This window comes from Mus caroli, chromosome 9, assembly GCF_900094665.2.
Source record: "Mus caroli chromosome 9, CAROLI_EIJ_v1.1, whole genome shotgun sequence".
Taxonomy (NCBI): domain Eukaryota; kingdom Metazoa; phylum Chordata; class Mammalia; order Rodentia; family Muridae; genus Mus; species Mus caroli.
Window position 1 is genome coordinate 115,841,026 of NC_034578.1, and position 17,038 is coordinate 115,858,063.

The 17,038-nt window shown below is 46.4% G+C and overlaps 1 protein-coding gene across 2 annotated transcripts in view; it reads left to right on the plus strand.

Annotated features, from left to right (window-relative positions):
* Positions 1 to 17,038, plus strand: part of Myrip (myosin VIIA and Rab interacting protein) — a 169,426-nt gene that overhangs the window by 128,722 nt on the left and 23,666 nt on the right. For both annotated transcript variants that reach the window (XM_021172036.2, XM_029482017.1), the window contains one exon: positions 7,914 to 8,153. In XM_021172036.2, coding sequence (XP_021027695.1) covers positions 7,914 to 8,153 — 240 coding nt within the window. The remainder of the gene's footprint in view (positions 1 to 7,913; positions 8,154 to 17,038) is intronic.

A 17,038-nucleotide genomic window follows, 5' to 3' on the forward strand; every position in this document is an offset into this window, starting at 1 on the left:
TGGTTGTGAGCCACCATGTGGTTGCTGGGATTTGAACTCAGGACCTTCGGAAGAGCAGTCAGTGCTCTTACCCGCTGAGCCATCTCACCAGCCCTCACCCTGCTTTCTTATACAACCTAGGACCACTGACCCCGGAGTGGCACAGTGATCCAGGCCCTCCCACATCAATCATTTACCCAAATGATGCACAGGGCAACCTAGAGAGGGATTTTCTCAAGTGAGATTTGCTCTTCCCAGATGACTCTAGCCCGTGTCAAGTTGTCAAAATAAAAGCAATGTTCTGGCCTGGTGACCATGACAACACCAGGTAGGGAGGAGCCAGAGGCCAGCTAGAAGGCGCCTTTTACCCTCCTTTCTCTCCTCCTCTGGAAGGACTTGAGCGAGTAGCAGTACCCTCTCATCGCCACTAGGTGGTGATGCTGCTACACTGTCCGGGTGTTCAGACCTTCAGTTTCCTTTCATAGGGCAGTTCTCACTTCTGCCTCCTCCTGAAAACAAGACACCCCAGGTTGAAATGAAATAAAAATTTCATATTTAAACTGTTACTTCAGAAAAAATATAAATAAACATAAGACAAAGCAAATGACATACTATAATATACAAATATTAAATATTTATATCTGTATAAATATTGTGTCATAATATATATACAAAACTATAATATACAGATATTAAAGCATCCCAGTGGCGTTTACTGCCAGGTGAGGTAGCACATGTCACTGATTCCAGAGGCATAGGATAATGTATCAGAGGCTAACCTGGACTACATAGCGAGTTCTGGTCTAGCCTAAACTACCTAATAAGAAACCACACACATCCCCATCCCAGAAGACAGACATGGCTGAAGAGATGTCTCAGCAGTTACAGGCAGCACACAGGCGCTTGTAACTCCAGTTCCAAAAGATCTGATCTGACGCCCTCTTTCTCTGCACTGAGGGCACGGGCACATACGTAGTGCACATACAGACAAAGAGTCACAAATAATTTAAAATAAAATAAAAATGGACAAATTAACTCATTGCTATGCCCCCTCCCCCACCAAGTGACTAAAGGTGTATTTTGTGTGAGGCCATTTTCTTAGTTTGGGTTTCTGTTGCCATGATGAAACACCACGGCCAAAAGAAAACTGAGGAGGAAAGGGCTTATCGGCTTACACTTCCACGTCCCTATTCATCATGGAAAGAAGTCAAGACAGGAACTCAGACAGGGCAGGAACCTGGAAGTAAGAACTGGTGGGAAGCAGTGGAGGGGTGCTGCTTACTGGCTTGCTCACCTGGCTTGCTCAGCCTGCTTTCTTACAGAACCCAGGATCACCAGCCCAGGGATGGCCCCACCCACAGTGGGCTGGGCCCTTCCCCATCAATCACTAATTACGAAAACACCTTACAGGCCTGCCCGCAGCCCCATGTCATGGAGGTATTTTCTCAATCGAGGTTCCCATTTTCAGATGACTTGCTGTGTCACATGGACATACATAAAACTATCGAGTACAGCCGTCTTTGTGTGCTCATATACACACAGTAGACTTAAGACTGTAACTCAGCAAGTCTGTCCGTGTCTGGCATCATGCTGTCTGTCCATCTTCCACTTCTCTCTAACTCTCAACCATAAGTGATGCAGAGAGGTTGGCCCACACCCATCTGGGCATTCCAAGTGCAAAAGCTTTCAGGAAGAGAGTGTTCCAAGAACAGGGCATCAGCTCCCCCAGAGTGCAGGCCAGGAAGAATGCACCATCTGTAGAAAAGTTAAAACTGGGGTCTGGGGAGATAGCCGAGTGGGTAAAGTGCTTGCCTTGCACCCGAGTCTCATCCCGGAACATGTGTAAAAAACGCAGGCGTGGTGGGTGGTGCAGGTTTGTAATCCCTGCGTTAATGAGGCAGAGACAGATCACTGGGCTCACTTGCCTGCTAGCAAACTCCAGGCCAATGGGAGACACACACACACACACACACACACACACATTTAAAACAGCAATAAACACATTAAAAGCCTTTTGGAAAGATTATTTTCTTAATTATCATATATGTGAGTGTGGGTTTGTTCACATGAGCATAGTGGCCAGACGTGGGTATTGGGAACCAGATTCACATCCTCTTCGAGAACAGGAAGCAATCTTAATCACTGGACACCTGCAGTCCTCAGATGCTGTCTTGTGTCAACGCCTCCTGCCAGTCACAGACAATTCTAAGCTACAGTGATGGTGACGAACTCCAGCGGACTGAGTGGTTTTCCAAACCCCACTCGGGTGCCGCTGGCTCATCCTTGTCCCACAGTGATGGGTGTGCAAAGACATTATCCACGCTTCCAGGCTGCAGACAGGCCCGCAGAGTGTCGCTGTGCAAACTTTAAAGGGCTGTCAAATTGAGCTCTCAGACCTCGTAGCTATTTACACAGCCATGACAGCGACAGCGTATGCGTGCATTTCGCACTTGTCAACAGGGACATTGGCAGTCTGTTCAATTCCTGCCAATTCTGTGTGAGGGGGAAAAAAAACAAAAAACAAAACACAAAACTTTGTTAGTTAACATTTGTATGGTTTGCACTGAGATTGTTTCTTCCCTAGTTTTAAAACTGTCCCCATTTTTTTCTCCTATGAAAAGTATAGTATGTTTTACCTGCCACCTCTCTCGGCTATTTATCTTACATTTTGATGTTTTGAGACAGGGACTCAATATACAGCCTTGCCTGGAACTCGCTGTGTAGACCAGGCTTGCTTCAAACTCACAGATATCCTCCTGCCTCTGCCTCCGCTTCCCAGATGCTGAGATTAAAGGCGTGAGATTAAAGGCATGTGCCACCAGGCCTGGCTTAAGGACATTTTACATACAAACTTCTTTCTTAATAGCAACGGTTAGGTGGGGGTGGGTACACACTTCAGTTGGCAGGGTGTTTGCCTGGCTTGCTTAAGGAACGGGGCTCGATCCCATAAGCCAGGCATGGTGGCACACGCCTGCAGTCCCAGCACTTGGTAAGTAGAGGCAGGAGGCCCAGCTGTTCAAGGTCATCGTCAGATACATAGTGAGTTGAGTTCGAGGCCAGCTGGGGCGACATGAGACCTGGTAATTGTCTCCTTTATCATTTTGTCATTCAACGCCTTTGATTCCGAAGCGCACTCTTCCTTTGTCACAATGCTTTGCAGGTTTGTGTTTTCCATCCAGACCCACCTAGGCTCTGCTTGTCTGGGTGTGAGGGAAAAGCTAGCTTGTTTCCCCCGAGTTATCTATTGTTTCCAAACCATTACGAAGTCACCGCCATCACCTTGCAAGGTGGGCATCAGGTGCCTTCTCTGCACATGAAGTTTACTTTGTTGCCATGTGTCTGTTCATTGTTCTCTTCCTGTGCAGATATTACTGTTTTTATTATAAATTTTGCACAGTACATGTTGCTGTCTGGTAAGCCTCTCCTCTTCCATCCCTTCTCCCCTCCTGTCCCTCACCCCTTCTCCCCTCCCCTCCCCCATCCCTTCTTCCATCCTCATCCCTTCTTCCATCCTCATCCCTTCTCCCCTCCCCATCCCTTCTCCCCTCCCCTCCCCATCCATTCTCCCCTCCCCCATCCCTTCTTCCATCCCCATCCCTTCTCCCCTCCCCATTTCTTCTCCCCTCCCCTCCCCCATCCTTTCTCCCCTCCTGTCCCCCACCCCTTCTCCCCTCCCCTGTCCCTTCTCCCCTCTCCTCCCCATCCCTCCTTCCCTCCCCTCCCCCATCCCTTCTCCCCTTCCCTCCCCTCCCCCATCTCTTCTCCCCTCACCTCCCCTCCCCTCCCCCATCCCTTCTCCCCACCCGTGGTACTTTGGTTGATGCTTACATCATTTTCTAAAACTCTCTTGGCATCTCTCAAACCTTTACTCATATAATTGCTCTCTTAAAATCTGTTCAATTTGCAAAACACACAAGTTGTATTGGGTTGTGCTGAATGTATGCATATACTTAGGAATAATTTATATCTTTGTAAAGCCAAGCTTTTCCATCCAGGATTGTCCAGCACTTGTAAAGTTTTTAGACTTTTCTTCAGACCCCCTCATGCTTTTCCTGTTAAGTAATTTTTAATTTACATTTTAATGATGCTGTAAGGGAGAGTTTCTTCATCTGTCACATGTTTCTATCAGTGCCTATAGAACAGCACTAACTTTTTTTTATTCTGTAATAACTTAGCACTCTAATGGCTCTTTTGTTAACTCTGCTAGTCTCTCATGTGGTGTTCTTAGCTATTCTAATTATCTACAAATAATGAACTCATGCACACTAGCAAGTGCTCTGCCACAGAGCTATCCCCGTCCTCCTCCAGTCTCCCTCCTCCTCCTCTTCCTCTGCGGACCTTCTTTACTTTGGAGGCGGAATCTCTTCAACTTGCCCAGTTGGCCTTGAGTTCACTGTCCACCTTAGCCTCAGCCTCATGAACAGCTGGAATTGCAAAGGCTGGCTCAGCCCCGCAACACTTTGGTCTTTCCCCTTCCACCCTTACAATCATTCCTTTCTCCTGTCTTCCTGCAGTGGCCACAGTGTGTGCTCAGTGTGAAATCACAGCAGTGGGTGGGACCTTTCTTCCTTGGTGACCCCACTCCAGTGGTTCACAGTCAGGTCTGCTGCTTGCTTCCAGTTGAGCAGCTCTTATCAAAACTAAGAAGCCTTTCCTAGCCCCAAATGATGAAAATCAGGAATGGAGTTTTGGTTTGATTTGATTTTTTAAGGCAGGGTCTTCTCACTGTGTAGCCTAGATAGCCCAGAACTCACTAAGTGGCCCAGGCTGACCTCAATTTACAACAGTCTCTCAGCTTCAGCCTGTGATTCTAAGTGTGAGCCCCATGACTGGTCAGTTTTTCTTCTAAAATTTATTGATGTTGTTAATCACATTGATATATTTCTTAATTTTGAGTTGGCTTAACATTTGTTATATTTAATTTTTTTAGATCATGACTCCTGTCTGTAAGAACTGAATTCCATTGGCATTCTAGCTTGCCCAGTTCAGCGTCAGCTGAATGGTTTGACACAGGTCTGGAGAGGGCTCAGCAGTTACTGCTCTCACACAGGATGAGTTCGGTTCCCACTACCCAGCTATCCGCACACCACTGCCTATAACTCCAGCTCCACTGAATCTGATGCCCTCTTCTGGCCTCCTCAGGCACTGCACTCACATGCATATACCCGCACATAGACACAACTTAGACATACAATTAATTTCTATGTAGCATGTTGGGGAATTCAAAGTAAGGCTTATTCTCAGATGACAAAGTACAAGACTCAGCTATGTGTTCTGCTTATTTGGTTGCTGTTTATTTTGTTTTGTGGTGTCCATTTATATGACATTTATAGAGTACTGCAGAGAAGAAGACCAAAAATTATATACTTAAAGGGAATTATATACTTAAAGACTGGCTGGATCCACCAGTTCTTTTTCCTGCCTATTTCTATGGGTCTTTTTTTTTTTTTTAATGGAAAATTTCTCCTTTTACTGGCAACAAGCTGATTTCTGTTGCTCTTTGGCAGTAGAGTGCCATCCTTTTGTCAGTCTGCCTACACAGTTTTGGAAGAAGATTTGGCAAGGTCGGGAGGGCTGTTAGCCAAACACCACTTTAACATGGGAGCTGGCTGGTACATTTGCGGTAATGGGAACTTGAGGGTTACAGACAGCTGCTATTTTAGCTTTCTGCAATGGTTTATTTTTGGTTATACTCATTAGTAGAGATGTTTTCTTGGGGGTAAATTTGGTTCTATGAGATATTGTAAGTTCTAATTATTCTCTAAAAATGTGTTAAGAATGTTGGCTCTGCGTGATGGCTCAGCAGATAAAGGGGCTTGCCACCAAGCCTGATGGCCTGAGTTGGATCCCCAGGATCTACATGTCCAAGGAGGAAACTGACAGCCTCAGGGGTCCTCTGATCTCCACATCTGTGCTGAGGCATGTAAATGTCCACATGCCTACACATACACACAAAATATACATACATGTAAAAAAAAGACCTTGCCATATGAACAGCTACTATCTTTGTATATTTAATAGCTGATAAATATTCCTTTATTTACTATATTGTTCATAGAAACATAAAATAAAATCTAGTAATGAGAAGAGACAAATGAGCTGGAGTGACTCAGAAAATGGGTAATGGGTCCTGGTAACGCAGGCGTAAGATTCGCCATACTTGCCTTTCAGAACAAGAAGATGGCAGAGAACATGTCTGCACAGTAAGCGTCCCCGCTGAATCACCCTCTTCTTAGACCTTCTTGTGCCATGGGTCTTCTTGATACTGGGCTTGGTCTCAGCCAGAAAGCAGGGGAGTAAGGGTGGATTCTTTTGAGACCCTAACAACCACCACAGCCTCCTGGGGTTCCCAACCTTCACAGAAGGAGCTTAGTACGTAATCACCCACTAGGGCAGGATCAGGAGGTGTGGATATTGTCTGATGGCTGTTAGGGTATCACACAGTATGGCTTACCCATGCACTTGGAGCCATTAGTTCTGGAATGCTGATCTTGCCTTTTTCCTTTGAGCCTGGTGACTGCAGCCCTTGAAGTCCCAGCTCAAGCACCACTTCCACAGGGATGCCTTCTCTGTCTCTCTATGAGATGTGTAGGACCCCTTCATGGCTTCCCTCATGTACCATTCGCTATGTGCCTGGAGGCACCTTGGATCCATGAGGGAGGTTTTAGATTCCTCTGTTAGCAGGCTGCTGGTGGGAGGGCCAGATTGGTGAGCCCGGCCTGGGCTGTGTGTGTGGGAATACAAGTAATTTGAGGATGAAGAAGAATGAATTTGGGGCTGGGGAGATAGATCAGCAGGTAAAATGCTTGTTTTACAGTGCAAGGATATGAGTTTAACCCCAGGATTATAGATAGATAGATAGATAGATAGATAGATAGATAGATAGATAGATAGACAGACAGATACATACATACATACATACATACATACATAGATGCAAGCAGGTGTTATAGTGCATCCTGGAATCCTGGTGCTGGAGAAACAGACTTTTAGATTCCTGAGGCTTGCCTAAACTTAATGGGCTCCATGCAAGTAAGAAATGGATCCAGGGAGGCAATCAGACAACCCAGGGCAGAGGTACACAGGAATTCCGAATCTCAGAGCAGAAGCCCCCCCAGTCTCAGGGAAGGGAATAAAGTATTCAGGCATGTGGGGCTCCTGGCTCCTGTCTCAAAGGCAAGCAAACAAGGAGGATTGTGACTAAATGTGGTGGTTTGAATAAGAACAGCTCCCATGGGCTAATAGATTTGAATGCGGAGTCAGCAGGGAGTGGCACTGTTTTAAAAGATTAGAAGGATTAGGAGGTGTGGCCTGTTGAAGTCAGTGCAACCTTGTTGGAGGAAGTATGTCACTAGGGGTGGGCTTTATCACTCTCGTTCATTCTTCTCTCTCTCTCTGCCTCTCTCACTCCCCCTCCCCCTCCCCCTCTACCCTTCCCCTCCCCTACCCTGTGGATCAGGATTTAGTTCTCAGTTACTTCTCCAGCACCTGCCTGCATGCTGCTGCCTTCCTGCCACGATGATATATAGATTAAGCCTCTGAAACTTTAAGAAAGCCCCAGTTCAATGCCTTCTTCGTGAGAGTTGCTGAGGTCACAGTGTCTCTTCACAGCAATAGATCACTGACTAAGACACTGTGGAGGATTAGCCAAGGTTGCCCTCTGGTCTCCATGGTTCACGCACCACCCACCCACATACACAAAACCACAATTCAAACACTACTCTAAGCCTAAGGCTCATCCACCTAAGCTCTTTAGCCAAGTGCTGAACGCATTAAAGACATCCAAGGACATCCAAGGTAAAGTAGAAATTGAGTCAGGAAAGACTTGCTGTTGCCCTGGGCTTCCTTACCTGGGCGCTCCTGGGGACAGCTGCAGCAAGATTCCTTTATTCTCGAGATAGAGGTTCTTATCTCCTGGTTCTGGCTCCCTACAGGTGTCAGACAACGTGTCAGAGACTGACATCAGCAACGAGACTCAGAATTCCCGGTCCAGCACAGACTCAGTAGAGGAGAAGCTGAGAAATAGACTGTATGAGTTAGCCATGAAAATGAGCGAAAAGGAGACTTCTTCTGGGGAGGACCAGGAGTCCGAGTCCAAGGCGGAACCTACGAACCAGAAGGGAAGTCTTTCTTCTGAGGAGAACAACCAGGGTGTCCAGGAGGAGCTGAAGAAGGTAAGGGCCAGGAGACACCTGCAGTGGTGATGCCCACAGCAGCTGCAGTGGGGGATGGGGTGGAGTGGGGTACAGACATGCCCTGGCCCCAGAAGGCTTTCCCCTCAATGTGCTTGGGAGAAAAGAGAATTTTCTCAGTCATTGCCAGGGACAATCAAGGAAGGGACCCCACTGTCTTAGACATTGTCTATCATGTCTCCTGTGGTCCCTCGTCTCTGAGTCTTCCATTCCCCGACCTTCCCTGTTTCCCACATTGTTATCCGACTCCTCCCCTTTTGCTCACGGGTTGGGATTATGCACCTAACCGCTCTTGAAAGCAGTGGAAAGGCTTTGGTACTACGGAAGCTTCGTGTTGAAAGTTCTGGAGTCCGGCTGGGCCACTTTCAGTTTGTTTATTTCAGTCTGAGATTCCCTTTCAAACCAATTTTACAGGGATCCCAGTGTTGCAAACAGGCCAGGCCTGCTTGCAGGGTCACAAGACACTGGGTCTGTAGCCCCACATGCCTTCCCTCCCTTAGGCCCCTTCTTACAGCAAGCGCATGAGCTCCTAGGTACAGGGCTTAAGCAGTGTGAAAGTCTCACTCGCCAACCCCCAGCAGAGAGGAGTCACAGAGGCCTCCCCACCCTGATTCTGTCTGCCTACTGCACTGACTTTCCCCCAACAGCTTCTCAAACATGGTTATACTGTGTAGACCTGCCTGCCACCAATGAGGGGAATAGAGTGACACACTGAGTGTCTCTTTGACACTTTTGACTCTTTTGTAGTTAGATATAGAGACGGTAGGAAGGTGGATAGATGATGGATAGGTTGATGGTAGGTAAATGATAGATGAGAGATAATAGGCACTGGACAGAGAGATGGTAGGTAGAGGTTAAGTATATAGATAAATGATAGACATATACATAGATGATAGATGACAGATTGGTAGATGATAGCTAGAAGATAGATTGGTAAGTGATAAAGAAAGAGATAGAAGATGACAAACTGATAGGTTATAGAAAGATTAATGATAAACTGATAGATTATATATTGATTGACAGACAGGCAGATAGACAGATGTGCAGACAGACAGAAACCTCTGCAAACACCATGCCCAGTAGAGTAAGATCCACACGAGGCAAGAAGGAAATCTGGTTCAGCACGACCCAGTAGCTGGCGCTGGTTCAAACTCCTAGGGTCTGACCCCAAGCAGTTTATTTTAGACATATTTAAGCACAACATAATTTCATAAAAACGTTGCCTGATAGTAATGAACTCACTCCTGTATGTACATAAGATATGTTTACACTGAAACTCTTTACAAAGTACACACGGTCTCTTCCATAAAGATGGATCCTGTTGACTGAGAAACCATGCTCGAGATAAGAGTCTGAGATCAACATGTGAGTCAGGTGTGGCCTGGCCCTACACGGAGGTCACCTGGGTTATTGTAACGTACATATGACATCTCATATGTATAGGTTAGGTTTTAGACTGAGAAGATTAAGGTCTCGGAGGAAGAGTCTGGGATAATCATGATAGTCTGGGGGATTGGGGTAGTTTTGGCTCTACAGATAGCACAGGTCACCAGGCAATTGACTGCATCCACTTCCAGCCTTCCAAGTGGAAAACAGATTAGATGTCTCTTCTGTTTGAGAGACAGCATTGCTTGCTTAACATTCCTGGTTTCCCTGGTGCTTAGCTGTGAGCACAAAGACCTTGTGCCTTCTACAGAGAACAGACTGATAATAATGATACATTGATAGAGGATAGACTTATAGATAATAGGTTGATGGGTAATAGATAGATAGATGATAGATAGATAGATAGATAGATAGATAGATAGATAGATAGATAGACAGACAGATAGATAGACAGACAAATAACCCTTTGATACAGTTGCAGATTGTTCAGTTAGGGAAACTAAGTCTGGGTTATCAAGCCTGCAGCTAATGTAAGAGCTGAGGATGTATTACAAACCTTGACCTCAAATCATTAGCTACTCTCTTTGTGACAGGCCACCTCTTCACTAGCTCCAACAGGACTTCATTCCCCAGCATCTGAGTCTCTCATTAATTGTGATACATTCAATAAAGGTTGTGTTTCACATTTGAGAGATGGTTCTAATAGAAACTTGCTTCTCCCGTCTTTTGCCCATTCCAAGGTCATACCATGGTTCCAGCTGATCCTGTGTGTGTGTGTGTGTGTGTGTGTGTGTGTGTGTGTGTGTGTGTGTGGCGGAGCTCCCACATTCTGTTAGGCAGCTGAGCCAGCAGAATCAGTGCTATAGGGGAAAAAAGTCCACTATGATGACATGTGATGTCTAACAGTGGTCAACATCGGCCCCAGGGGAAGTGGAGACTGTCACGTGACATCAGTCTAACATTGGCTCCATAGCCTTATTGGTATTGTTATGGTCCCAAATCTCTAAGAAAAATTCGTGCTGGGCCAGTGGCAAGGCATGCTGGGATGAGGTATGTGCTACCACCTTCACAGGCCAGAAGGGTTCACCTCCATCACCTCCTCCAAGCACCCACCTGTCTGCTCGATGCTCTCCGAGGAATAATGTGCAGGAAAGGAAGAGTTCCCCGAGCGAAGCAGCAAGGCCCTCCCGCACTCACACGTAGCCTTACTTAGACTCCCAAGTGTGTCCGTTCGTTCCTCAGAGTTCAAGTCCGTCCAGTTTACCCCAAGTTCATGAAGACTCAACCAGGTATTATTCTTCATAAGTAAAAATCAATGTCTAAAAACAACAAAGAAGAAAACACACTCCCAACCCCACCAAAGCAGACAAGATGACTGGAAAGCAGAAGTACAGAATTACAGGCTGAATATTATCAAGCAGAGAGATGCACTGTACATACACAGATGGGTTTTAGGCTTTGAGTGTTTGTCTCGTTTGTTTTTTGAACTCTGGACTTAGGCTGACATCTTAACTGTTACTGCTGCTTACAGGCGCCCACTGTCCTTTCTTACCTTCACACCCACTCTGGCCTCCTTATAGATCCTGGCCCTTCCTGGACCCTCTCTTCCTTTCCCTATTCAGTGAGCTTGCTCTCACAGCCTGCTTGTTCTCAGCATGCTGACAAACCTGTCTGTCTGCCTGTCTTATTTCTAACCTGATCCCTAGGTTTTTCTTTTTGATTGGATAAACACATCTTGCCCTCTCGAGTAGAACAGGGATAATCATAGGGCCTTTCAGAATTGTGAGGCTTGAATTATGCAGTGTAAGCTTCTCACACGCAGCAGGAGCCCAGCAAATGTTAATTAACACACACCCTGTAACAAGCTCGGAAAAATCTACTTCACAGAATACTGTCCATCTGCTGGTGCTGGGTACAGCGAGTTCAGTGCCTTGCGGCATACAGACGCAAATCTGTGTCCACAGCTGGTGCCCTTCACACTGTGCCAAGTGTCAGTGATGGGATACTGCACGGGAGTGAACCCCAAGGTTCCATCTTTAAGGTCAGAGTAGCTGGGACATCACCCATGATCCAGCCACTACCAGTTTATACAACACACACACAGAGACACAAAGAGACAGAGACACAGAGAGATACAGAGACAGAGAGATACATTTGTCCCTGCTTCCTGGGAGCTGACATGCAGGTGCATGCAAGACTGTGATACTAGAGCCACTTTGGTGACTTTAATGCAACTTTTTCTCTAGGATGGGGCTGGTGGGGACAGTTTACAGATCCTGCCCAACAGTAGCAGAACCCCTTTAGAAACATGGTTTTTTTCCTTGTTTGGAGTCAGACCCTGGCTGTAAGCACACTTATCCCTCAGCTGGCCTGAATGCTTCACTTCGGCTGGGTGTAAGTGGACCAGAGATGACTGAGAGACTGCTGAAGACCGAGCTACTAGGCCCTGTCTTAAAAGTCTAGTAGGGGGCTGGTGAGATGGCTCAGTGGGTAAGAGCACCCGACTGCTCTTCCGAAGGTCCGAAGTTCAAATCCCAGCAACCACATGGTGGCTCACAACACCTGTAATGAGATCTGATGCCCTCTTCTGGTGCGTCTGAAGACAGCTACAGTGTATGTGGCTGCTCTTGTCCCTCAGACCCAATGGTCAGCCTTTCAGACTCTGGTCCTTGGCATATGGAAATGAACGCTGGCTTTGCCAGCTCTAGGTCAGACCCATCCCAGCACTTCTATAAGAGTGTCCTGATAGAGTGGCTAACTTGCCTCTTGGATGTCCCACTCCTGTAAAGGGATGTGAAGGGCCAGGGACTAGCCTAAATCTGAAGGCAACATTTCGGTAGCCAAATCTCCACATGTGCCCACATCTAAAGCAGCTGCGTTCTGGATCCCCCTGCCTCCAGAATTCTATGCTTCTAGATGTGTCATGACACAAGCCAACATGGATAGTGGTGTCATCCCTTGTTTCTTGATAGAAACGCCATTTACAACCCTGTTTCTTGGAGGCCCAAGTTAGTAAACTCTTGCATTAGAGACCAATTTGTATCTCCATTATCCTGGAACATTTTAATTTAAAGCATCTTTGTTGATTATCACAAGTAGTTGTGTTTTCTTTTTATAAGAGGGTCAGAGCCCCGCAGAGCTCCGCCACCCTGTCTTCTGACACTGAGGGACTAGAGGAATGAGGCTTTCAAGCTTGTAGAAAGAGTTATTGGCTGGGGAGTTGGGGAGAGAGGGAGAAACATATTGGAGAAATCGGAAGGTCTCCGGGGCAGCACCGAGCTCGTGGGCAGAGCAGATGGTGAACCTTCCCATGACAGAACACGGCAACCCTGAACTCAGATGAATACAGATGGCAAATCCTTCCTGCCCAAAGGAGAAATTGCTTATGAGCCACACCACACCCTTTATGGAACTACCCAGCAGACCCAGTTGGCTTGGGGACTCACATAGAGCCCCATTTCAGGAGTTTCTAAGGACACCATGAATTCTCTGTGAGCTAAAAATTATGTATGAATCTCAGACAAGATCAGGGGATGCAGGGGCAGGAAGGGGGCGATTCCAGCTATAATAAGAGCAAGGAAAAGGTGTGAAGTTAAAACTTACCAAGAAACCTGCCGATCTCCAAGAAATGGGGCCATGTGCTGGAAGGAGAGGCAGTGAGCATAGACATGACTTCTTCCAAAATTAGGTTAGAAGTTTAATGTGATTCAGAACAGGAACTCAAACCAGATGTCAACATCCCAAAAAGATTCCCAACGTCAAAATCGTCTGATGGAACAGAGTCAGAAATCGTGTAGAAATGTTTAGAAAGATTAAGGAAGGACTGAGAAGGATCGGCCTAGTTAAGACATTATTTATGTGCTTTAAAGTCGCAGTAACGGAATTCATGAGATGTTAGGAAGTAATCCAGAATAGGGCCTGAGCTTTATTAAATATAACTCACTTTACTTCATGATTCCTGCTTATTTCCCACTGTGGGGCTTTTTAACATGCACTTTGTTGTGTGTGTGTGTGTGTGTGTGTGTGTGTGTGTGTGTGAAAGAGAGAGAATGTGTAGTATGTATGTATATATGTATATATGAATTGAGTATGTGTGTTGTACAAGTGTGTATGTATGAGTGTGTGAGCGTATGTATGTGTGTATATTAATATTATATATAATGTGAGTGTATGTGTGAAAGTGTGAGCATGTGTGTATATAGGTATGTATGTATGTATGTGTATTTATATGTATATATGTATTAAATATGTGAGTATGTGTGTGAGTATGTATGTGTGAGTGTATCTGAGTGTGTGTATGTATGTATGTATGTGAGAGTGTAGGAGTGTGTGTGTATGTATGTATATATGTATGTGAGTGAGTGTGTGGAGATAAACTTGCAGGAGTCAGTTCTGTCTTTCTACTGTGTGAGTCCCAAGGAATAAACTTGAATCACCAGGTTAGCAAGCCCCTTTACCCGGGAGTCATCACACTGGACTATGAGCCTGTAACATGGTTTTTGTTTGTTTCGATTTTGGTGATTGATATCAGGACCCTGCTTCACTTGCTTGTTTAGAACAAATATAGGGGACACAGGAGGAGAACACACTCATAAGCCGTGATAAAGAATGAATGGGTAACCCGTTTTGCAGACCCCAGCAGCAGGTGGAGGCAGCCACAAAAAGGAGATGGCCAACTTCTATGAGGAGTAGGGGTACAATTAGGGATTCAGTCCCCATTTGTGTGTGTTTGTTCAGCAAATAATCAGTGGGCTGATCTAGGAGCTGTGATGCATTGTGGGTAAAGAGAACTGCTTCTGGTCAGTGGACTTACCTTCTGATGGAGATCTCTGATACCCAGGCACACACTGGCATGTTTCCGTGTTGAATTGAGATGAGGACAATTGGACAGGAAGTCGTTAGGGTGGGAGATGGACATCTGGGAACCTCTGGCCAAGTGGGTAGAACTAGCCAGGGATGAGGAAAGATTGGGCAAAGATACTCAGGAAGGGTTGGGTTGAAAAGTAACAAGGTCACCCAGGCTGCCTGGCCAGCTCCTTACCCAGTGAATACAGACGGTGATTTTTTAGTATCCCTGGCCTTCTGCATATACTTTGGTGGTAGTCTGGCTACTGTGAGCAATGTGCAAATCTTAGCAAACAATCACTGGTGACTGAGAGCAGCCATCATACACAAGCAAAACAGATCAACAGTCACCTACTAGGCCAGGGAAGAAATTCCTGCCTGCTCTACACCTGTCAGGGACAGCTGGGTCAAGAGTAACAGCCCCAGCATTGGCCTCCTCCATCACTCTGGCCATGCCCTGATGTTCCTCCATGGGGTATTGTAAATCAAGCAATGCTGGACACAGCCCAGGAAGCACGGGTGTCTGGATTTGATCCCTTAGTTCCCACACAAAAAAGCCAGACATGGTGGCACATCCTTCTCAACCCAGCACTGGGGAAGTGGACACAAGCAGATCTCGGAGGGTCACTGGCCAGACAGCACAGCCTGCCTGTCACTTTCAGGGCAGCAAGAGACCCTGTACAAAGAAGATGCTGGGGGCTGGAGAGGTGGCCCTGGGTTGAAAATGATCTGTTCTGCTTTGCCAAGGGCCTGAGTTTGCTTCTCAACACCCACATTTGGTGGCTCACAAGTGCCTGCAACTCAAACTCCAGGGAATCTGATGCCCTCTTGTGGGTTCCACAGGCACCTGAACTTACACACACACACACACACACACACACACACACACACACACTTAAAAATAAATCTTTTTAAGAAGCTGGGCATGGTGGTGCATGCCTTTAATCCCAGCACTTGGGAGGCAGAGGCAGGCAGATTTCAGAGTTCGAGGCCAGCCTGGTCTACAGAGTGAGTTTCAGGACAGCCAGGGCTACACAGAGAAACCCTGTCTCTCAAAAAAACCAAAAAACAACAACAACAACAACAAAGAAAGAACAAACTGGATAGTTCTTGAGGAATTCCAGCTATAAGGTTTTCCTCTGGCCTACACACACACACACATACACACAGGTACACACATGTGCACATACATGCATCCCTCAGTCCTTCCAAGAGGTCAGCTCTCCTCTGATCTCTGATATGTGTGTTGTATCTGTTTAGTACATATGCTAATTTATTAAGATTATGCCCCAACTTCTTCACACAGTTCTGTACCCCATCTTTCACAAAGTCACTCTTCAGAGGCGCGAGTGAGTCTGTTGGAGAGTGCATTTGGTGGGTTTTGGAGGTGCCACCAAGGGCCTTCTGTTCATGAGAACTGAAACAACTTGGACTATTCTCCTTGCAGATTTCTGTCAGCTCTTTGTGGGGACATATGGAGTGTCTTTTCTTACCTTTAAAAAAGAGACGAATCTGTGAAATTCAGGCATTTGGGGACCAGTTTCCTTGCTTGTTGCTCTGTTAATTGGAAGCATCTGTAGTTTGGGACAGAAAGCAATGGGCAGACCATGGGTCTGGGTTCTGCTATGCTGTATATTCTTTCTTGATCTGTTGAGCGTGTGCCACCCAGTCCTGGTGGGCTCAGATCAGGAGTGCATCCGTGGGTGGCTCTCAGCTGGGTTGTGTGGCTTGGCCTCATCCTGGCATGTTGGATGAAGGCTGCAGGCTGGACATGTTTACTAAACTGTTCTGAATTCTGACTCATGTGGAAACCAAGTCCCTTTTTCCTCTTAGAAATATTGGTGGCAAAAGATGAAAGTGCATTCTCTCTCTCTCTCCTCTCTCTCTCTCTCTCTCTCTCTCTCTCTCTCTCTCTCTCTCTCTCTNTGTGTGTGTGTGTGTGTGTGTGTGTGTGTGTGTGTGTGTGTGTGTATCCCAGAGGACAGCCTCAAGTGCCTTCAGTTCCTAACTTCAGTTCCTAACTACCCAGTTTTTGGTTTTTTTCAAACAGAGCCTCACACTGGCCTGGCCCCTTAGTTCATTAGTTGACCACCTGCACATGTTTTGCCTCTTCCTTGTCTGGTGCCATGACCATCACATTTGATCCATCTTACAATTCATGCCTAGAGGAATGTAGATGACCTTAATGAAGCACCCTCTCTGGGCACTTAAATCCTGCTTTGTTGTCTCGTTCAGTCCATTGCTCCAGAGTCCGGTACAACAGAAACTAAAGAAGTCTTTAGCTTTTTATTTCTGCTGAACATGGGGTTCCCTGCCAGCCACCTCTCTATCTCCCCATCAATAATCCTATGCAGTGCTCACTATAACTTCACACCAAACTTTTGGAGGGTCATCTTGACTGTTACACCAGGCAAAGACAGGCTATTCACACAAGGAGCAAACTTAGCTGTGGAAGTCCTCTGGTGGATCTGGCTGAGCCAGTGAGTGACCAGGGCATCAGGTCAGGTGTCCTGCTCCTCTCACTAAGGAGAGCGCATTAAGTCCTGTGAGCTCAACTTTCCCACCCCCACCCCAGGCCCCGGTAAACAGGCCACTTCTAGGTGATCCACAGAGAAGTTGTACAAAGATTCCAGTTT